We start from the raw sequence: 24,114 nt of genomic DNA on the forward strand, positions 1-24,114 counted from the left end.
GTGTATTGTGCGAAAGATTGAAGCCCACCGTGAACCGGATGATTGGACCTTATCAGTGCGGCTTCAGACCTGGTAAATCTACCATCGACCAGATTTTCACAATGCGCCAAATCTTGGAAAAAAAACCCGTGAAAAGAGAATCGACACACATCACCTCTTCGTCGACTTTAGAGCCGCCTTCGACAGCACGAAAGGAGCTGCCTATATGCCGCTGGGTCTGAATTTGGTTTCCCCGCAAAACTTATACGGCTGTGCAAAATGACGTTGAGCAACACCATCAGCTCAGTCAGAATTGGGAAGGACCTCTCCGAGCAGTTCGAAACTAAACGAGGTTTCAGACAGGGTGACCCCCTATCGTGCGATTTCTTTAATTTGATGCTTTACTAGCTGCAGAACTTAACCGCACTGGAACAATATTCTATAAAAGCGTGCAATTACTGGCATATGCTGATGACATTGATATCATCGGCCTAAACACCCGCGCTGTTAGTTCTGCTTACTCCAAACTAGAAAAAGAAGCGGTAAAGATGGGTTTGATGGTGAATGAGAACAAAACGAAGTAACTGCTGTCATCGAGCAGAGTCAGCGCATACGCGCCTTGACAACCACGCTACTGTTGGCAGCCATAATATCGAAATAGTAAAAGACTTCGTTTATTTGGGAACCAGCAACAACACTAGCAACAACATCAGCACTGAAATCAAGCGAAGAATCAATCTTGCCAATAAATGCTACTTTGGGCTAGGTAGGCAATTGAAAAGTAAAGTCCTCTCTCGGCGAACGAAAATCATACTCTACAAGTCACTTATCGTACCCGTCCTGCTATATGGGGTCTATATGGTTCTTCGAAAGATTTATGGACCGCTACGCGTTGGTGATGGCGAGTACTGAAGAAGATTTAATGATGAGCTGTACGAGCTATACGCATACATCAACATAGTCCAGCGAATTAAAACGCAGCGGCTGCGCTGGCTAGGCCATGTTATGCGAATGAAAGATGATGCTCCGGCCAAGAAAGTGTTTCTATCGGAACCCGCCTATGGAAGCAGATGTAGAAGGCGGCCTCCACTCCGTTGGAAGGACCAGGTGGAAAACGATTTAAACTCCCTTGGTGTGACCAATTGGCGGAGCGAAGGAGCGACTGGCGCGCGATGGACGGCCATAACCGTTTAGACGGTTAAGTGCCAATTAAGTAAGTAAGTAAGTTCTTGGGACATAAGAAGACAACCCGTGGCAGTTCTGAGGGCTTGGCGACTATATCAGGGACGCGTAGCATGCAATGGGCTGGCCAATTGCTTTGTAAGTGGTAATGAGCGTTTCTTTGTCCTTTCCCCAAGTACTGCCACACTGACAACGTCATCAAGGGCGCTTTCAAACGATTTGGCTTTACGCAATGCGTGTTGCGCTGCGTCCATCTTGCAGAAGTTAGCGTTGTTTCTTTCATGCAGATCAATAAGTCTCTTCAGTGGTTTAATGGGTGGTTTCTATAGTAAGTTTCCTAAATCTTGCCTGCAGACCAGTCAAAAGTTGTTATGTAGATCTCATAGCAGTTTAGTTTACATTTATTAAAACAATATTTATTTTTTTTTATTTGGTATTTTTATATATAATATTTATTTTTACTTAAAACTACAGTTTACAAATTCAGTATATTGGTATTGTACATATGGGGTATTCCATCCCATTTCGACTAATTTTGAGCCCGACCCCTTTAGAATTGGCTGAAAGTTTTTCTTCTTTTTCTAGCTTACGAAAGACGTTTTTCAGAATTTTTTCAAATTTTTTCATCCAACTCAAAAAAAGTTATGAATTTTTAAAAAAACACCGTTTTTGTTTACAAAATGCTATAGCTTTTTCAAAAATTGACCGTTTGAGATCTTTTTTTTAATTTTTTTTAAATGTACTTTTCGGAAAAAATACAAAAAAATTTTTAAGGTTTTTTTTTTGTAATTTTTCAGTTTTTCGAATTTCCCCTTTTTTTTCTCGTAATAAACTTCAATCAATTCTGCAATCATCCCCACTAATCTCGGAGTGGGCCGACTATTATTATTATTTTTTTTTATTTAATTGAAAAAAAAACTTTAAAAATTTTTTTGTAGTTTTTCCGAAAAGTACATTTAAAAACAAATTTAAAAAAAAGATCCCAAACGGTCAATTTTTGAAAAAGTTATAGCATTTTGAAAACAAAAACGATGTCCAACTCAAAATAAGTTATGAATTTAAAAAAACAAAACGGTGTTTTTTCAAAATGCTATAACTTTTTCAAAAATTTACCGTTTGGGAATTTTTTTTTTTATTTTAAATTTGTTTTTAAAAGTACTTTTCGAAAAAAATACAAAAAAAATGTTTAAAGTTTTTTTTTTTTTTTCAATTAAATAAAAAAAAAAATAATCGGCCCACTCCGGGATTAGTGGGGATGATTGCAGAATTGATTGAAGTTTTTTTATGAGAAAAAAAAAATGGCGAAATTGGAAAAATCTCGAAAAACTGAAAAATTACAAAAAAAAAACTTTAAAAATTTTTTTGTATTTTTTCCGAAAAGTACATTTAAAAACAAATTTAAAAAAAAAAAGATCCCAAACGGTCAATTTTTGAAAAAGTTATAGCATTTTGAAAACAAAAACGGTGTCCAACTCAAAATAAGTTATGAATTCAAAAAAACAAAACGGTGTTTTTTTCAAAATGCTATAACTTTTTCAAAAATTTACCGTTTGGGATTTTTTTTTTTAATTTGTTTTTAAATGTACTTTTCGGAAAAAATACAAAAAAATTTTTAATGTTTTTTTTTTTCAATTAAATAAAAAAAAAATAATCGGCCCACTCCGGGATTAGTGGGGATGATTGCCGAATTGATTGAAGTTTTTTATGAGAAAACAAATGGCGAAATTGGACAAATCTCAAAAAACTGAAAAATTACAAAAAAAAAAAAAAACTTTAAAAATTTTTTTGTATTTTTTCCGAAAAGAACATTTAAAAACAAATTTAAAAAAAAGATCCCAAACGGTCAATTTTTGAAAAAGTTATAGCATTTTGAAAACAAAAACGGTGTTTTTTGTTAAATTCATTACTTTTTTTGAGTTGGATGAAAAAATTTGAAAAAATTCTGAAAAACGTCTTTCGTAAGCTAGAAAAAGAAGAAAAACTTTCAGCCAATTCTAAAGGGGTCGGGTTCAAAATTGGTCGAAATGGGATGGAATACCCCATATATATTTCAGCAAATATTAGGGGGATTCCCTTTGTACTGCAAACGGTGTACTACAATTTGTAGGAAATGAAAATGCAACCCTGCTGTTCTCTCAGTTCTCTCACGATTTTTCGTGTTTTTTTTTATCTATGCCAATCTCTTGACGCTTGTTAATGTTGCATACTAGGTGTTTTTTTTTTCAAGCGAGCTTGAAAAAAACGCTTCAACTAGCTAAACAGTTTCATTATGGCAAAACCATACAGATGGTTACTTTTTTTAGCTGCTTTGACATTTCTACTTCTAGCGCAGTATGTTTTTGACACTCAACCAGAGAATTACAAAAACAAAATACATGAAATGCGTGTGTTTGTTCGTATGTATGTCACCCTACCGCCACGCTGTTATTTTGTTATTTTTGTTTATCTGCACATTCGTATGTTCATTTCGTTCGCTCGTTCACAATAGTGCCCTATTTTTGAATATGCAATACTATACAACACTATCAATCAGGTCGACAATTACCCAAGCGGTTTCAGTTGAAATAGTAAAAGAAACCGCTTAGCCAACTCAACTCGATTACTTTTTATTGTTGCTTTCCATGCAATTCGGTAAGCTAGCTAGTGTTTTAATTGTAATAGTTTGCAACGACTATAACTCCGCAATGGGCTGCTCTCGTAGTATTTCATAGGATATACGCCATCCATGCAATCCTTGCACCATGCAAGACAAAGCGAATCCCTTTTATATTACTATACAAAGCAAAGTCTCTCTGAGTATATGGATCATATTGGCATTTCTTCAGTTATTCTTTCTTGTGGCAGGCTTTTGAACATTTATACAGTCATACATAAATATACTACATGCATGAATATATTGCATAACGTTAGATAATATCTTTGAAGGCAATATTCCCTAAAATGTCACAAATGATATTGATTTTTTACTTACAGCTACTATAAAAATATGGATGTACAGGCAATGGAAAAATATGCACAAAGATAGCTAGGCAGATGAAGCTCTACGTATTTAATAACTTTTATTTAAAAACATTTGTTTTTTTTACATTAGGAGTTTAGGATTGTGTGCAAATAGTCTAGCGTCATTGTATTTTTAACTGGTGTAGTATTTTTACACAAAACGCCAACAAATTATTATATTTTTTTCTTGATATTTTGAAAAAAAAATTGAAAAATACCAGAAGCAGTGCTTAGATTTGGGTGATTTGTTATCAACTCTTCTTTTTTAACTCAGAGTTAACCTGACATGAGGGTTTTAATTTACACATTTTTGACAAACTTTTTAATTTAATTCTGAATTAAAAAATAACTTGCCGACAAAGCAAGAACGTTGAATTTTTTTAATGATATGAAAGTTATTGTAATCTTTTCGAAATTTTTATCATTATTATAAATTTTTTTTTTTTGCAGCTTCACTTATAACATAAATATTTTTTGAAATAAGCCTGGTAGAGGTTGAAAAACTAAAAAATCATTAAGATTGAAATCACACGATAATACTTTCATCTTTTCAATTCCTTTAGAACTTTTTTTTTATTTCAAATACCTAAAATTGTCTTCTTTTTCAGATTTTGAAACATAAGTAAATTAATATTGTAACGAATTTAGGGAAACTCCGCTTATTTTACACCTTCTACTAAGTTCGTATCGCTAAATTGTTGAATAAATAAATCCAATATTCAATGATGCAAAATGGTCTTTATTAGCCTACTTTGAAAATACTTCACTATAACACTTATACTTCGCAACCAATAGCGGGCTTAAATCAAAACTGAATACGGACTTCTCAGCTTCTGCTGCTTTTATACTCTCTGCCCAAGTGTCTACACGTTTCTTCTTCTAGAATCCTCTACGTGGTCACCAGCCATACGCGCGTGTATTTGTAGTGTGTAACCATATGCGTGTGTATATTTGAGCGAAGTAGTAGCTGATGATGACATGCGTTTGTGAGTACCTCTCTGCTGATTGTATGTATGTGTGTACATGATGATTAATTTGTTTACGTACATACAATGCCACGCTTGCTTGCTTTATTGTGTTGTGGCTTTATTTACTTAGTATCAGATTAGTGATGTGAGTAGCACATAGTGTTACTAATATTCGTCACAATATTCTTTTGTTTTGAAAGTTATTGGAACTCAAAAATTGAGAACTTCACATAGGTTTGAATTTTTTTTGCATATATTACTGCTCTAAAAACTAAGTTTCGTTTTATTGTGTTCTTTTTTTTTAATTGTAAGAAAACCAATTAAAGTTTTGAGACAAACATTTTCCTCAACTTTTTTTATTTTTGAAAGATTAAAAAAAAAAATCGAACAAGCAGAAACTTGGAAAAGATATGTACATACATATCTTCAAAATTATAAATCAAAATCTTGAAATAAAAAATAAAAAGCACTGTAAAGCTGTTTTGCAATGTCTATCCTTCTGGGGCATTCTTTCTCAACACGAAGAATCACAAAATGTAATGTTCTTTTAATTTTTTTTAAATAAGTTATATAGCTCCAAAACAAAAACAATAACTTTTTGTAGAGAAATCGCAAAAAAACCAACTGTTTGCAAGAATTTTAGAACTTTGAAAATCATGAATAATATTTTTGGACCGTTTTGAAAAAAGTTTTAACAAAGAAAATTTTTTTTGTTTTTTAAATGGATTTAAAACAAGCTGACTTTTGATATAAATAATTTTTTTCAAATATTAAAACGAAAATGTTTAGCAATCCGAGCTTTGATAGACGCTTTTAAAGAAATCATAATCATCGTTCAATTTACAGACTTTGTGATGAAGGCGCGAAATTGCATCAAAATGCGTAGCAGAAAATAATTTTGTTTTTTATTCAAAGATCGAAATAAAAGCTCCTAAAACAAGCCAAAAATAATTTATTTAATAATTTGGGAAAAATTTAAACAACGTGACATCAGGACGGACAAGGCGACAGCTGTTTCGATTATACCTTGTAAATCTCTTCAAAGCCTTTTCTCCCGGGAGTGGGAGTCGAACTCGCACCCCTACGATAGTTGAAATGGTTGTAAACGCATTCAGCTACGTCATGCCTGTTGTGAAGTCTTTCCCAATTGCCTTCTTTTTGCATATTTTAATCTTTTACACATTGCATACTTCGTATGCAATTATGTGTTAAAGCTATGCTTGGTACGGCGGTTTTCAAAGAAACTTTGGTTTTGTTGCTGTTTTCGTTCTATTTATAGAACTACAACGAATTAACCAATTTTGTCTGTTTGTATGATTTTTTTAATAATCGGGGATTGCCCATATTGCTTTTTTTTTTAAATGTATGAAAACATTTATTTGAAGCAATTTTTTAATTTTATAATTTATTTAATAATTTGGGAAAAATTTAAACAACGTGACATCAGGACGGACAAGGCGACAGCTGTTTCGATTATACCTTGTAAATCTCTTCAAAGCCTTTTCTCCCGGGAGTGGGAGTCGAACTCGCACCCCTACGATAGTTGAAATGGTTGTAAACGCATTCAGCTACGTCATGCCTGTTGTGAAGTCTTTCCCAATTGCCAAAAATAGTTCAAACATTGATTTCTTCTAATTTTTGTGGAATGAAGTTCAAAAGTTTTTCAAACATTTCTCCGATTAGCACTCAACATACAAATAATTTGAATGTAGGCACCATCGTAAATACCGATTTCAATAACGAATGCTCTGATGCCGCTGCTTATCCTGAAGCTTCTACTGCCCCGAATTATATTACCTCTGAAACGGCATCTCCAAAATCTGGTGCTCCTAGGGAGGTGACTGCCGTTCCACCTCGTAGGAGCATTTTTATATCAAGGCTGCATGCATCGCTGACGGAAGCTGATATTGCTAACTACATCTGCTCCAAGCTTGGTGTTACACTTGATAAAATGTATGTCTTTAAGTTTAATTTTAAGACTGAGAGGGAAATTGCATCTTTTAAAATCTCAGTTCCTGATTCATTTTTTTATAGAGTACTCGATGCTTCTATCTGGCCCAAACATTCTGTGGTGCATTTGTACAATAGAAAGTCGAACCGTACTCTAAATAATTCAAAAAACTTGTAAGAAAACACTTCAGAGGTGGTAAAAAACTAAACAATATTTCATCAAACAAAAACTTGACATTTAATATTTATTATCAGAACGTTAGGGGGTTGAACACTAAACTAACGGAAATTTTTCTTCAGAGCCATGACATTTGTTATGATGTATTGGTATTTACCGAAACTTGGTTGAAACCAACAGTGTTTAATGTCGAAGTTTTATCAGACTCGTTTGAGGTTTTCAGAAAATATCGACTAGCCAGAGTTGGTGTGGTGTGTTAATAGCCGTTAATACTAAGTTTTCGGCGGAGGAGGTGCATTTTGCAGATTCCGAGGATGCTGAGTTTCTTTGTGTGAGGGTAAATTGTTCTCAACTTACAAATATTTTATTGCAAGTTATATTCCCCCACATTCTGACATTTATTTATATTTAAAGCATTTCTCAATCGTGAAATCTGTGTTCAGTACTGCCAGGGCCTGCGATTCTGTCATTGTACTTGGAGATTTTAATCTGCCATGTGTGACGTGGAGTCATATTGAAGGAATACTAGTCCTTACTTCTTCTCGCGCTATCTTTTGCGATTTCCTGAACGACGTATCTGATACTGGACTTTTTCAAGTGAACACCATTCAGAATAAATTTGGTAAATGCTTGGATTTAATTTTTGCAGACGATTCATAAAATTGTTTTGTAAATCGATGCGATCCCATTGCCCTGCCTGAGGATGTATATCATCCAGTTCTTGCGTTTTTTATGGAATCTCACAATCTATCTGAGCTTACCTCCAATGTAGTGCGAAAGACACCTCACCGATTTCTGTTTAGAAAAGCTAACTGGTCTAAATTAATACTCGAAGTGTCTTGAATAAATTGGCCTGAATACGATGGGGATTTTGATGAGAATATATCTCATTTTTATAGTGTTTTATACGAAATATTCCAAAAATGCACTGCAATAGCATCGTCGGCTTGGAGCACTAAAGAACTGAAGCGCCTGAAAAATCAAAAGACGCGTTCATTCAAAGGATACAAACAATCTGGTTCAATGACTGCCTATGCCGCCTACTCAATTTTACGTTACAAGTATAACACGATAAATAGAAGTTGTTACAAGAACTATTTCAGTAGGATTAAGAGCCAAATTTTTGACAATTGTAAGCCGTTTTTCAGCTTCGTTAATTCGAAAAAGAAGACAAAATGGTTTCCTTCTACAATGAAGCTGAATGATCTCATTTCAAATTGTCTCCCCTGAATTCACAGGTAGTCCCATTTATACGTACTGATGATGTTTTAACGCACCTGGAAAGTCTAAAAATTTCTTACTCTGGTGGTCCGGATCATATTCTGTCAGTTGTGCTGAAATCTTGTGCTAGATACTTATATCGGCCTCTATCCTCTTTGTTCAATGTGTTCCTGAAGCAAGGGATATTTCCTAAGAAGTGGAAAGAATTATTCATAATACCACTGCATAAAAATGGAAGTAGAACGTGTGTTATAAATTATAGAGGAATAGCTAAGCTCAACACTATTCCTAATCTACTTGAATCGCTTATTACAAAACATCTTGCTTTTAGAGTATCTTCATTAGTTGACTTTTCACAACATGGCTTTTGCAAGCATAAGTCTACGGTGTCCAACTTGCTTGAGTTTGCAACCTTTGTATCCAGCAGTTTTAAGACTAATTGTGATGCTGATGTTATTTATACTGATTTTAGTAAGGCCTTCGATAAAGTTTCTCATCCCATTCTTTTATTCAAACTTGATCGGTTAGGATTTCCTAAATTGTTCCTCTCTTGGGTTTCTTCTTATTTAAAGGAAAGAAAACAAACAGTTATATTCAATAATTGTTGTTCTAGGTTGATAAACGTATCTTCTGGGGTTCCACAAGGTAGCCACCTTGGCCCAGTTTTGTTCCTGCTGTTCAGTAACGACCTTCCAAGTTTTTTGAAGCACTGCAAGCCGTTGATGTACGCTGATGATGTCAAACTTATACTGCCTATCCGCTTACCCGTGGATAGGGCATTTCTTCAGGCTGACCTGAATTATCTAGTTGATTGGTGTAATGTAAAGGCCTTGCCACTAAACCTGCCGAAGGTTAAGTGTTTTACAAGGAAGTCCTTCCAATCACATCATTATGCTATTGGCGATTATTTAATCAAGCGAGTCATTAACTTTATTGATTTAGGCGTTACAATGGACCCAAAACTGGATTTTAAATTTCGAAATTCAATCTTGTGTGAATAGGGCTAAAGATACTTTGGCTTTCGTTAAGCGTTGGTCTGAAGAATTCAATGACTCATATCTTACAAAAACTCTCTTTATTTCGTTGTTCAGGCCTATTTTGGAATCAAGTTTAATGTTCCAAATAGGCCATCTAGATATTTTATTTCAATTTTTGTAGCTACATGCAGATCGAATTATGAAATGCACGAACCACTTCGCTGTTTATGCCATGATTTTAATAAACACTGTAAAAATTTTTACGCCTGTGACTCGTTTTTAGTATTAAAAAATTACTTTTAACCACATTAAATTTTTAACTTGAAATGAAGCAAATAACGCTAAACCGCGAAAATACTGTTCAACCCTCTATTTCAAATATAAAATACCAGTTATTGAAGCTTGATCATTACTTTTATATGTATGTACTCAAATTTATTCTGTTTAAACTTTGTCTACTATTATTTGCCAATTTCATAAATTCTCGTGTGCCCCTTGCGGGAAAACAGCTCCATCATGAGTACTCTGTGTGAAGTCTTTTTGAGATACTTACAAAAATTCATTTACTACGTTTTACTTCTGCTTACTTTCAAAATTTTATTTTGAAATTGTCAAGCGTTTAAATAAATACTGTTTAAATATTATTTTAAAATATTGCATATGTTATTTATATCGTACATTATATCTTTAAATTAATTATGTGTCTGGCATATTTCATACTTTTTTTCAAATTCGAAAGATTCCAGTTCTGGCAATGAAACAAATTTTTTAGCTTTTTGTTTAAAATTTACTCGAATTTTTGTAAATTTACCGCGGATGAAAAAAAATTTAATTTAGTTTTTTTCTGCATACATATGTTAGATGTTTTAAATATCTAGTTTTATAATCAAAACTTTTGAGAATGCCATCCTTCCTCTTCGAGATTTCAGCATCATTATTTTAGTTATTGGCTGTCAAAAAATTCAAACCTAGGGAAAGAGTATAACATATAATCGATCTAGATTTTGGAAAATATTAACATAATAACATTTTCAAAAAAAATTTCAAAAATTTACATTTTTAAAATACCTTATTTTTAAACTGATAACGACTGTTGAGCAGAATATCACCCTATCTTAGCTGTCTTTTCGAAAAAGCGCTGTCTCAGTATCCGATTGAAGAACGGCCCGTCTTAGAAAACACGACGGCTTCTTGTATTTACGTTATTAGAATTTCAAAACTAAAGTTTTGTGTCAAAATTTTTCTTTAACTTATATATTTTTTCCTTGGCCATAAAAATCTTATTTAAAATTAACACCACCTTTTTTGTATTCCTTCAAACATTTTTTTTATTATAAAACTTGCTAAATCGTGATAAAGGCTTTCATACAAATTTGCAGAGTTTGTGAAAAAAAAAATTCTTAATTTAAGTGTTTTCTGTACCGGAACTTCGTTATGACATGAAAACAGTGCTGCCCAAAAAGCTTATGCCAATCGCAAGGCTTGGATTTCGAACAACGATTTATCGTGGAATGACGCAAATTTTTTTGATTTGCAAAACAAGATTTTAATTGTTATTCATTAAGCAGTATAAATATGATTTTTATAATTTTTTATGAATTATAAGATTGCATTATAGAGCTGCTCTACTTTATTTAAAAGCCTTTTAAACTATATTCAAATGGTTTTATTCTAAACTTAATATAACTTATTCAAATTCATACGTACAAAAGCTTCTGATTTAATGACAAACTTACATATTTAAACATTTTGCGTATTAAAAAAAAAAACATTAGGGTGGAGTGAAATTCAAAATGAATCTGGCAGAGGTGGGATTTCTAGCGTCTAAACAGAGATCATATTTTGTAATTATCCGGTCAATTTACTTATAGCATTTACTAAGACTTACTTAGGCTCTTTGAACCAATAGCGTTTGGTGCAAATAAAAATAACGTATCATCATATTTTTATTTAAAAAATTTTGTGTAGTACACTTAAAGTTAAACATGCTTCAAAAAACTAAGACTTAATTGTTTAGCTTCTATCCTTTGAGAACATCTAGAGAAAACAACTTTTTTCAACTGAAGTTATTATGGAATCTCAAAAGTAGAATAAGGAAATAAAAAAATTGAAATTTTTGAAAGGGAAATTTTGTGATTATACCGGAAGTTTTTATTTTTTTCTCTATTATTTCGAAATGTCCAAGAATCAATAAATATGATTTTTTAGGATCTGCAGTTTAACTAAAATGGCCAAAACTTAGCAAATGCTACAATCTTTGTTTTCAAGGAAATTTTTTAAGTATTGGAATTCACAACTATCATCCTTAAAGAATTGGGGCTAACTTCTCATGTATAAATTTTTGCAATGCTCACAAATTTTGCTTGCAGGGAAATTTTTTTTGTGTATTTTAATTTTGAAAATGGGGGGTTTTCATAAATGGACTAATTTTGTGGGGAAATGTTTATTTGCCTTCTAATGCTTTAAAACATCCTTCAATTTAAAGTTGTCACCTTTTGGTTTAAAAATATGAGCTATGGCCAAAATTTTTTAAAATTCCCAATTTTTGTTTTCAGGGGAAATTTTAATTTTTGATTAGGCATCCCCGTAGTTAAAAATATGACCTTTTAAATGTCCAAAGTTGATGAAAGGCTACGATTTTTGTATACAAGGCAAATATTTTTGTTTGCTTTTAATTTTTGGTAACATCTTAAAATTTAAGACTGTTTTCCTTCAAATGAGACATTATTTGTCCCTACTTGAAAATAAGAAAATGTCGTAATTTGTACTCAAATTAGGCCAAAGTACTAACTTACTTCAGAAAGGGACATTTTTTCTTAGATTTTCGAATACATATAAAGTAACACAAATTACATTCTCCTACATGAAATTATGAAAATGTTGTAAAATATGATCTTTTTGAACCCAAATTAAGAAAAAGTACCAACTTAATTAAGAAGGGAAAATTTTTGTTTGCTTCGAAAAAATTTGTATTTTACTCCACCCTATTATATATGCATATGTCAATGTAGGCATATATATATATAGTAGGGTGGGTCGATTTGTATGGACGAAAGTTAACCGATATCGCGCCAACGATTTTTCGATAGCATTTGGGCTCAGGAAAAAAATTCCACTACGCATACCCAAAAAAATAATTTTCGAGCCTGCGAAATTTAATTTTAAAAATTCTTCTAAATCTCCATAAAAGACATTTTTTTCAAACAACTGCATTTACCATCGTCTTTAGCGCATGAATTCACTTGGGACTACGCCAATAGACACTAAAAAAAATTAAAATGAAAAAAAATTCATAAAAAGCGAAAAAATCGATGAAATTTCGCAGGCTCGAAAATTATTTTTTTAAATATCGATGGCGCGATATCGGTTAATAAAGCGACCCACCCTAATATATATGTATGTAATATTTGAAAATTAACTTTAAATGTAAATTATGAAATAATTACAATATTCAAAAAAAAAATCATTTTCTTAAACTAAATTATGTATTAAGCTAAAAATGTTTGTTTTTATCGCTGAGTTAATTTAGGATTGATTGGAGATTTTAATAGCCTTAGTACTGTTTAACAAATACAAGTTTTCTCTCTCGCCCTTTTTTTACTTCTCCGCACTTTCGCTGCACTCAATAATTTCTGTATTAAACATAGCTCGACAGAAATTCACCATACCACGCGATAATCGACTATAACCTGCAGGTTTATTCTTGCGCGCTATACAAAGATAATAAAACGGTATACCAGCTACCGTTATACAAATGCCTACAATTAGGTTCATAGGATTCTTAAAGCTGGGCAAAAGCACCAGCGTTAGGCAGCAAACAATGAAAACTATCGGTAGTGCTAAATTCACTTTGATGGGGCGTGGCATGTTGGGTCTGTGAAAAAAATTTAAATAAATATATTGTTTTTTGAATATTTTCAAGTCAAGTGAAAATTTATTTAAATTATTTACTTTGTATGACGTAACCACAGCATACCAGCAATGCATGCCACCACTGAAATCCACAACATAGCGCTAAAGTAGTTAATCAATACGTAAACATCGGCAGTGAGTAAAGTGAGAAGCGACATAATGCACTGAAAGAAATAAATGCAAAAAAAAAGGTTTTATATTTTAATTTTTTTGTGTAATTAACACTTCAATTACCGAAAATATAAGCGCTGGTATTGGTGTTTGCTGTGTAACATGGAAAAGCGTGAAAAATTTTGGTAAATGTCCTTCTTGTGCACCGGTTGCAAAAAGACGCGCCGAGGTGAAGAGTACACCATTAACACCACCAAATGTGCTCAAAGCCACAAAGATTGGCACCATGAAGGCGAGTGGTCCAAAAACACGATTTCCAAAAGTTACTGCCACAGCCAATGAACTGAGCATTTCCGTTTTCGAAACCACAATAAAATAGGCCAAATTTACCAGCACATAAATTGCAGTCACCACCGGCATGGCAATCCATATGGCGCGAGGTAAATTTCTGAAGGTTAAAGAAAATGTAGGAGAATTATAATTTTAATTTAAGGTATATGCTTTTGAAAGTATTTTTAGAATTTTTAGAATATCTAGTGAATAACAATGTCTAAATTATACCTATTTACATTAGGTTGGAGCTTTGAAATTTGGTTTATGTCAACGCAGCAGAGTTTCAAGGGCCAATTAAACTTCCTTAACCCTAACGCCATAGTCGTAAACATACCCATATCCATAAACATTTCCATTGTGATCGATTAGTGGTGCCATAACTTTAATAGCTGACATTTTCATAAAAAGGAGGAAAACGCAAAAGATTACAAACATATTCCACAAAACATAAGTCTCTTAGTCAAAACGTATCGAAAACAATAAATAAAATTTCCAAAAGTTAATAAATTCACCAACTCATATATTTTTAGGTTATGGATATGGCAAAAACCAAAAACCAATTGGTTGGCTATGGTATGGTTATTGCTTTAGCGTTATGGTATGACACCATTAGTATTAAATTAAGTTCCATGGGACATGCAAATTTTTCTGAAGTTTAAATTTATTGTACACGGATGTGGGACCTAGCGATTATACCTTAAGGAGACTATCGAGGCAGGGAGAAACCTCGTTACGATGGACGTCCGAGCAGACACACTTCAAGAAATACGATACATCGGCTAAAGAATTACTGATTATTAACGCAATAGAGTGACATAAGCGCTATACACTCCGTTGATGAAGCATACCGCATGAACTGAGTATTGAGAAATCGTCGGAGACGTAAGCGTTTTTTTTTTCAGGAGCTTATAATGCACACATTAACCCGGGACTCAACATGAAATGTCTATGAATTAAGGTAAAATACAACAACACTGAAGCCGGCTGAGATAACAAAAGTGAGTAGAAGACATTGCTCTTACTATAGCCATGCAGAGATAGCGTTTGCGGTAGATTCGCAGGACTCCACATATTCCCAGTAATGCCGATTCCATATTTTGACGAGTATTTGTAAATCCATCCGTTTTAGTTTATAAGCTTTCCCGGCTAGTCATCTTTCAGTTTTAGGAGGATATTGAAGAGATGGTTATCACAGCTAGCTCGATGCACTGTAAGCGTTCTTGCGGTTTTTAAGCCACTGAAAGATTGCATCTGCGAGTTCCGGCTGATCATCATATAGTTCAATGCCCAGTGAGCAATATATTTCATTTGATTACATATACTCCTATATATAGAAATACCTGAGGACTGTGCTCCTGCAAGAGTAAAATAGTTTCAACCAATTATAAGCATCGCGAAACTAAGTGCTTGGTAATACGGCTATATGGCTGTTTAAGACGAAGATGGAGACAAACCCGTAGAAGAAGGCGCGAGGGAATACGAAGCCGAAAATAAGCAAATTTGCTGTTAAGTATAAAGTGATACCCAGAAGCAAAGTTGTTATGTGCTTCTCCGTAAAAAAAGAGTGGGCAAGGTGTGAGGCAAGTAAAGTGTTGCTTCGAAAGCGAAAAGGCAAGGTAGCGTCTAAGTTGCTCTAGCTATTGGAGTACATCTTCTGTAAAAGCTTGTTACTACTGCCTTATTCTACTGGGTAATCAGTTTTACAGTTATGGTTGCTACGGTATATTAGGACGGATTTACATAAAACATTTGCGGCGTTACTTCGCTTTGAAAGTGTTATAAGATAACAATAAAACGCTTTGAAGTGCTACGTGCGGTCAAGACTATGGTTACAGTTACGGCTAGGGGTACTATGGTTTTGATTACTTTATGGTTACGGGTTCTAGTCAGAGTTTTATTAGTTTTTGTCTTTACGTATGCAACTAGGGTTACAGTTAATGTCAAGACACTGCTAATTTTTTTGGCTAATATTACGCTTCCGAATGCGCTGTCCGTTATGGTTATTATTATGGCTATGGATATGGTTAAACTTGTGGTCACGGTGACCGCTACGGCGGTCATTGTGGTGGTTACGGTTATGGCTATAGTTACGGTTACGGATCGTCTTCGGTTACGTTCAAGGTTATGGTAACAGCTACTATCCCGGTTATATTCACGGGTACGGTTATGACGACGGTTGCGGAGCCGACTGCGCTTTTGGTTACGGTTCTGGTTATCGCTACGGTTACGGTTATGGTTACGTTAATGGTCTGTTAATATAATGGTAATGGTTACGCTTATAGACTCGGCTTAAGTTAAGGTCAAGCTTATGGTTACGGTTACAGTTCTGCTTATGGATCGGGTTTAATACTGTCATGTTACGAGTCTGTCTAGGGCCTTCATTATGGTCACTGATACTAATTTGGCTAACCTCAACACAATAGTTTCAGCACACCTGTCATCTGAAGTCTGATGACTCAAGACCTTTTTTCATTTGGCTACACCCAAATCTGTTATACATATTGTGGCGAATATTAGCATCACTATGCTAGTAGTAAATAGTCACAACACATTAAAGCAAGCCACACTTGTGTACATGAACACATCAATCATCATTACACACATACATGGAAGGCGACGAGAAGTACATGCACACACATAACCAGCAGCTCGAAGTGAAGAGATATCTCACACACACATGTATTCATCAGCCGAAGTTCTTACTCACACATACACACGCATAAAACTAAATTACCAAGCAGGAGATGCAACAGTTCTAGCAAGTGAAACGTCTAGACCTTTGGAGAAATATGCGGACGAGGCAACAGCGAGTATAAAATCAGCGCAAGCTGAGTAATAACTAATCAATTCTGATTTAAACACGCTATTGGTTGTGAAATTTAATTGTGAAGTACTACTCCCAAAGTAATCTAAATAAAGACCAGTTTGCAATACTGAATATTGGAGTGATTTAGCGATTCGAACGTTAGCAGAAGGTGCATAAATATCAGAAATCCCCAGAATTCGTCACTAAATGTACATGCAAGCAAAGTTTTTGCATAAAGTAGTCTTAGCTCTTTTATTTAAATGGACAATTCATTCGAATATTTATTTATTCATCCTAAAACGCATCGGTTACATAAAAAAAAAAAAAAAATGTAAGGCGCAATAACCTCCTAAGAGAGGGGCGAGGGGCGACCCCGCTTAGAAAAATTTTCTTCTAATTGAAAAATCTTATTTCTAAAATTTTGATCTTGCTTTGTCCGGGGTTTGAACCCAGGGAATACGGTGTGGTAGGCGGAGCACGCTACCATCACACCATTATGGCCGCCATCGGTTACATACATATTTATAAAATCATCCATTTACATACCACCCACTTGTCTGTCGGTGAAATAAGGATTTATCAAAGAGATCATCATGAATTGTAAATTATCAATTCAACAAGTGTCATGTGCATACATACATACATACATAATATTAAAGTGTTTTGTAGAAATTAACAGGGTTTGTTGGATAAATCCCGTGTGACCATGAAGCTATCAATATATATCACGAATAGGAGGCCAAAAGTGATGAAATCTTACACGTACACTCCTTGCTCTTTCCAATGCAACACAAATTCATCTACATATACTTACATACATACATAGGTATATATTAGGAATGTCACGGATCTTCTATTCCAATAACGAAACGTCAGACCTTGGGTTTGATTTAAAATTCGGTTCTCGATTTCTGTTCCGAATGTGCACCAGCCGTCATACTTGGGTTCCTTATGTTGGCTTTATACTGGTCAATTTCTATTGGCGGCCGCCGTGGTGTGGTGGTAGCGTCCTCCGTCTACCACACCGAAGATCCTAGGTTCAATTTCCCGGCATGTTTCTTCCATGAAACACTTTTCTGTGGAAACTAATCTACCTTGCAGATGCCGTTCGGAGTCGGCAAAAAACATGTAGGTTCCTTCCGTCCATCCAATTTTAGGAAAAAATATAAAAGCAGAATGACGCAAATTGGGAGACAAGTTCGGCTCAAAATCTCTTCGGAGGTTATCGCTCCTGGTATTTATTTTGTTTAGAAAAACCGACCAAAAATGTGCATGGTAAAGGCAATTTAAGTAGTACTCGAATGGGAATACTTTGCTCTGCTAGCCCCAAAACCCTGATTACAGGGACTTTTGATATAATTTTGTTTGTATTATTTAATCCAACATTCTTTTTACACTTCTCTAACTATGAATTTCCTGTCATAAAATAGCACTGAATATGGCAAAACGCCGAATAATGTTTGTCTGCAAAACAAATATGACAAGGAATGGCGTAAATCGTTCCAATAATCTCTTTACCCCTTATCTTTATCCTTCCTATTCCGATTCCGATTTCTTATTCCCATTCCGGCAAACTCTCTTCCATAACATCCCTAGTACAAACATTTTCCATGCGTAAGCAATAACTTTTAAAATCAGCTGGTGGTTTTAAGCCCAAGTATGGCGGGGCAAGTGAGTGAAGGCAAATACTGCATGACGTTCAAGAGAATAAAATTGACGCACACACGCATTCATTTAAACGACTATAATGCTTTTATACGCAATGGAGCTACTTGATTGTGATTCAATAGGAATCTTGCTAAAGTGTGTACAATGGCAACTGGATGAAGAAAAGAATTACAAAGGAAGTGTACATACATACATATTTCAAGAACTAATTTGTATGACGCAAGCAATTAAATTACGACAGCACTTCTGGAAGCTTTAAGAAATTACACATTGAAGAAAGACTAAAGAAGCAATGATCGCATAGTAAAGGATGTTAGTATATATGTTTAGCGAGGAAAAGGATCTATGTATATATGTACAGCTTCAAGGTCATGAGTAATTGTGAGGACAAAATTTGTTTCAACAGTTTTTCTAAGCGAGGTCGCCATGATAAGCTTCTTAGCAAAAATTCGTGGGAAGAGAAGTTCGGCTTAAACCTCCTCGGAGGTATCTATATCGTGTCTAGTATTTATTTATTTGTTTATCCTTATCCGTATCCTCATCCTCATCCTCGTGGTTCTTATCCTCACCCCCGTCCTAATCGTCATCTCCTCGGTGGTATATCGTATCTTGTATGTATTTACCTATTTTTTATACTCAGCGTGCTTTGCACATATAGTATATTAACTTTGATTGGATAACGGTTGGTTGTACAGGTATAAAGGAATCGAGATAGATATAGACTTCCATATATCACAATCATCAGTATCGAAAAAAAATTTGATTGAGCCATGTCCGTCCGTCCGTCTGTCTGTTAACACGATAACTTGAGTAAATATTGAGATATATTCACCAAATTTGGTACACGAGCTTATCTGGACCCAGAATATATTGGTATTGGAAATGAGCGAAATCGGATGATAACGACGCCCACTTTTTATATATATAAAATTTGGAAAACACAGAAAACCTGATTATTTAGTAAATAATACACCTGGAATGTTGAAATTTGACGTGCGGACTGATATTGAGACTCTTGATAAAAATTTGGAAACATTTTTTAAAATAGGCGTGGCACCGCCTACTTGTGTTAAAAAAAGCAATTTTACAAATATTATTAATCATAAGTCAAAAATCGTTAAACTTATCGTAACAAAATTCGGCAGAGAGGTTGCCTTTACTATAAGGAATGCTTTGAAGAAAAATTTACGAAAACGGTTAAAGATCACGCCCACTTTTATATAAAGGATTTTTAAAAGGGCCGTGGACGAAAATAATAAGCTATATCTTAGCGAAAAAGAGCTTTGTATCAATAGAATTTTACTTTTTAAATTGAATTATAACATTAAATTGTAAAACACTAAAATTTTTGAAAATGGGTGTGGCACCGCCCCTTTTATGACTAAGCAATTTTCTATGTTTCGGGAGCCATAACTCGAAGAAAAATTAACGGATCGTAATAAAATTGGGTACACAAATTTTCATTATAGCAGAACATATATTTCTAGTAAAAATGGACGGTATTTGTTAAACACCACTGCAACTTAGATATAAAACAAGTTTAAAAGGGTCGTAGACTAGAATAATAAGCTATAACTTAGCAAAAAATAGTTTCGAATCAATGATATTTCACTTATCAAGTTTTATTGTAAGAGGAAATGGGGAGAAATTTTTTTTTAAACGGGCGGTGCTACGTGTTATGTAGAAAAGTAATAATAAGTATATAATGTTCGGTTACACACGAACTTAGACACCTTTACTTGTTATCCTTATTATTATTATACTTCTTTTTCTCGCCCTCATCCTCATCCTTATCCTCATTTACATCCTTATCCCTATCCATATTCAACTTCAGATAAACTTACCTATAAGGATCTTGCAATTCCTCCGTCACAAAATTCAAATAATTCCAGCCACCAAATGCAAAAAGTCCCGAATAAAATGCAAATCCAATATTGCTCGCATCATAATTACCATCCCAGGCGTTTTCGAAATTTTCATAACGTCCCAATATCAAATAGTAAATGCCAGCCAAAATGATCATGAGTAGCGCCAATAGTTTGCCAGCAGTAAAAATATCCTGTACCTTCATAGACCATTTTACAGATAAACAATTAACCGCAGTTAGTAAACCTAGAGACAAATAGCTAATTAGAAATAGGTCGATTTCATTTTTTCCGGAATAACAAAGCGTGTGGCGTAGTGTCACAGATAGTATATATACATATACATATTAGATGTGTACGCAATTAACGATAAGTGCATATACATAACTTATTTAAATTCATCAATATCAGAGAACTGCGTGAGTCATGTTTTTTGTTAACCTCATACCAATTTCACACAGCAACTTAACTGAGTCACAATTTAGTTTAATGGAATAAGTAATTTTTCCTTTTAACACTTGCTTCACTAACGAACATCTATCTGTGAGGAACCTCAAAAAAGTATTATGCTTTTTACAAAAAATAGTTAAAAGGGATAGCACACGTTTCCTCTTTAATTTTAAAAACGATCAAAACAAAATACATGCGCAAATATTTATATGTGGATGGTTTGCGCAAGGGTGCCCAAATAGCGAACGAGACGATACACGTGTAGACGTGCGGTATACTGTGCTGGTCCGGAAACAAACAGATCATACCTGGTGCCAGATCACCCAGCGTTTTTCATCACAATAAGTAATAGCCGTAACCAAAGCTGTAGAAACAGTAAAAAATAGCTTAAATTGCATCCGCGTCAAATTTTATATTGACAGCCAAGCAGCAACTAAGGCAATAATCTTGCATAGCACAGCAGTAGCGTTGGAGGGTAAGCAATTTATGGAAAGAATCAGAATAGGGACAAGCACACATCTGTATTAGGTCCCTGAACATATGGAAAGTGCGGCTTGGCAGAGAAAACGATCGAGCTCGTAGGAATTATACAGCCGGGTAAATCTTTTTCAACTGAGCCCCGTTTTCACCAAAGTAAATCACACTTATTGTCATTGTCGCCGTCGTCACTGAACGACAACGACTCACGACGACGTGTTAAATTCGGTATTGCCATCGTCGTTTTCGATAATTATTCACCCTTAATGTCTTTATCGTCGTCGTTTTTCAGTCGACGTCACATCGTATCAACGTCGTCGTCACTTCGACACCAAATCGGTATTAGCTAAGCTTGGTGAGACGACGACGACAATTTATCGATAAAACGAAAGCAAAATATACCACCTCTGCCATTTCTGGATCAGCTGTTCGATTTTTTTACTCTTTCTGTATCTTTTTTCGCGATTTGAGATTTGTTAAAATATTTCATTTCAAGATTTTACAAATATGTTTTATTATGACAGTAATGCGAGCTCTAGTAACAAAAATAATAAAGGGGAGCTTAGGCTCCAAAAAAAAAAAAATCAGAAATTACTCCGATTTTTTCTAGCTCAGCTACAAGAACCTCGAATTGTTGCGTACTCGTTATTTTCATTTGGAATATCTAAAAAACAATGCATATTACATGTTTGTATATTTAATTAATTAAAAAAGAAATATTTTACTTACAAATTTTCCTTCTGTCGTCAGTAAAAACAGCGTCGTGTGAGGGCGAAGACGACAGCAAATTTGATTGGCCAATACCAAACATGTGTCGATATTCCTCAATAGTTATCGAAAACGACGATGGCAATACGACGTTCAGTGACGACGACGACAATGACAATAAAGCTGGAGACATTGGTGCTTTATCGGTAACCGTATCGGTAACCTTTTAACAGCTGATTCGACCAACCTTATGAGAATCAATGCAATCGGTTATTGGTGCCGCTAAGGTCGTAACCGTATGGTAGCCAACCAATTGGGTTTTGGTTTACCGTCGTAACGATAAACAGCTGATTACGTTAGGGATACGGATACAGCGATACGACATACGGCACCAATGACTCCGGCTTAATGGTGATTGACTACTATCGACACATCTTTGGTATTGACTAAGCAAATTTGCTGTCGTCGTCGCCATCACACGACGCCATTTTTTTCGACGCTGTTTTTACTGACGATAGAAGGAATATTTGTAAGTAAAACATTTTTTTTAATTAATTAAATACACAAGCATGTAATATGCATTGTGTTTTTAGATATTCAAAATTAAAATAACTAGTGCGCAACAATTCAATGTTTTTGTAGCTGAGCTAGAAAAAAATCCTTGCCTAGCAAAAGGTTTTCAAACAGGTATGGCACCAGCAAATTTTAAACAACAGTGGAAAGCGACAACATAAAATTAAATTCTTCGGGACCACCTTTAAGAGACAGCGACGGTTGGCAAAAAGTGATTAAACTAATTCAATTAATGGAGCATAGCTTTTAATGAAAATATACTCTGCAGATGTGGCGAGATTTAAAATTTAAAGTGAAGAAAAAGTTATTCCTAATTTTTTTCTATTGAGTCTCTTCTTTATTATTTTCGTCACTAGAGCTCGCACTACTGTCATAATAAAACATTTTTGTAAAATCTTGAAATGAAATACATATTTAAACAAATCTCAATTCGCGAAAAAAGATACAGAAGTAGTAAAAAAAATAGAACAGCTGATCCAGAAATGGCAGAGATGGTATATTTTCCTTTTACTTTATCGATAAATTGTCGTCGTCGTCTCAACAAGCTTAGCTAATACCGATTTGGTGTCGAAGTGGCGACGACGTCGATACGATGCGACGTCGACTGAAAAACGACGACGATGTCCAATGACAATAAGAATGAATATTTTGCGATGATATTTAGTCAGAGCCAAGTTTTGTGGTCGAGAAAAACACTTTGTAAATTTTGTTGCAAAATTCTGCATGGTTTTTTTTATGAAAAAAAAAATCTGAAGAATAAGCCGAACTACTGCTGGCAGTATTCTTAATGTAATTGGCACTTGATGCAATTTTTTCTCGATCTGCTCTCGATGGTTTGGAGATCCGCCGAATTTTCAAAGGGTTTACGCCGCATTTTAGAAGAAAATTACTGACCTTTCCAATTTTAATGGCACTATCAGCTGCCCTGCATATAAAATGGGGATCGCTTTTTAATTGTCGTCCGTAGGATTTTCCACAATATTTTGCGAGCCGTCTTCAACAGTGGAATTTATCTACGTGACATAAAAAATAATTATAACCTTTGCACAGGGTATGACCACCAGTACTTACATCAGGAGACGAATGTAATTTTCCGTTGTATAAATATTTTCTACACATTCGACCCACATATTGTCCGGCTATTTCGCTAAATTTAACATTTTCATCACTTATTCGAACTAAATTTGTGTACACTCTTATGGTTTTTTTTTTTTTTTGAAAAGGGTTACAGCGGTGATTTGGATTCGGCATTTTGTTCACCAATATGCTCGTATTTAACCCTTTCGAACCTGAAAGCAACCAGAAGGAAAATTCCTGGTTTGTTGATTATTTTAGCTTTAGTATAGGCCTTAAAAGTAGAAAATTTTGAAGTGGAGTTTCTACCCCCTCCAGGGAGGTCTAGGGGGTGGGACATATGTGGCCCATTCGGTGTTTTTAGCGGGACGTATAGTTCCCGTTGAGACAGGAAGAGGTTTGTAATACATTTTTTTTCAATTACTAAAAGTTAGAGAATGTCGGCAAGCTCTAAACGGGAAATATTTATACCAACAAATAAACCTAATGGGACACATAAAACCGTTACCTGAGCTTCAATATACCAGACGGGACAGTTTGTAATGAGTTTAAATGGAAAATTAAGATTTTAGTTATAAGAAAACATTTTCTGGGATATATGTGTCCCAACAGGTCCGAAAGGGTTAATATCAATGCAAATAAAACAATTATTAATAACTCAATTTTTATTTTTTTTTCCTTA

The 24,114-nt window shown here is 34.4% G+C and overlaps 1 protein-coding gene across 4 annotated transcripts in view; it reads right to left on the reverse strand.

Moving 5' to 3' along the window:
* Nucleotides 1-1,576: 1,576 nt before the first annotated feature.
* The window catches only part of JhI-21 (Juvenile hormone Inducible-21), a 59,697-nt gene continuing 37,159 nt past the window's right edge, over nucleotides 1,577-24,114 (reverse strand). For all 4 annotated transcript variants that reach the window (XM_067768403.1, XM_067768402.1, XM_067768405.1 and 1 more), the window contains 4 exons: nucleotides 20,130-20,397; nucleotides 13,602-13,926; nucleotides 13,407-13,531; nucleotides 1,577-13,329 (listed from right to left, as the gene is read on the reverse strand). In XM_067768403.1, coding sequence (XP_067624504.1) covers nucleotides 13,053-13,329; nucleotides 13,407-13,531; nucleotides 13,602-13,926; nucleotides 20,130-20,397 — 995 coding nt within the window. In that variant the 3' untranslated portion in view covers nucleotides 1,577-13,052. The remainder of the gene's footprint in view (nucleotides 13,330-13,406; nucleotides 13,532-13,601; nucleotides 13,927-20,129; nucleotides 20,398-24,114) is intronic.

This window comes from Eurosta solidaginis, chromosome 2, assembly GCF_040869045.1.
Source record: "Eurosta solidaginis isolate ZX-2024a chromosome 2, ASM4086904v1, whole genome shotgun sequence".
NCBI lineage: Eukaryota > Metazoa > Arthropoda > Insecta > Diptera > Tephritidae > Eurosta > Eurosta solidaginis.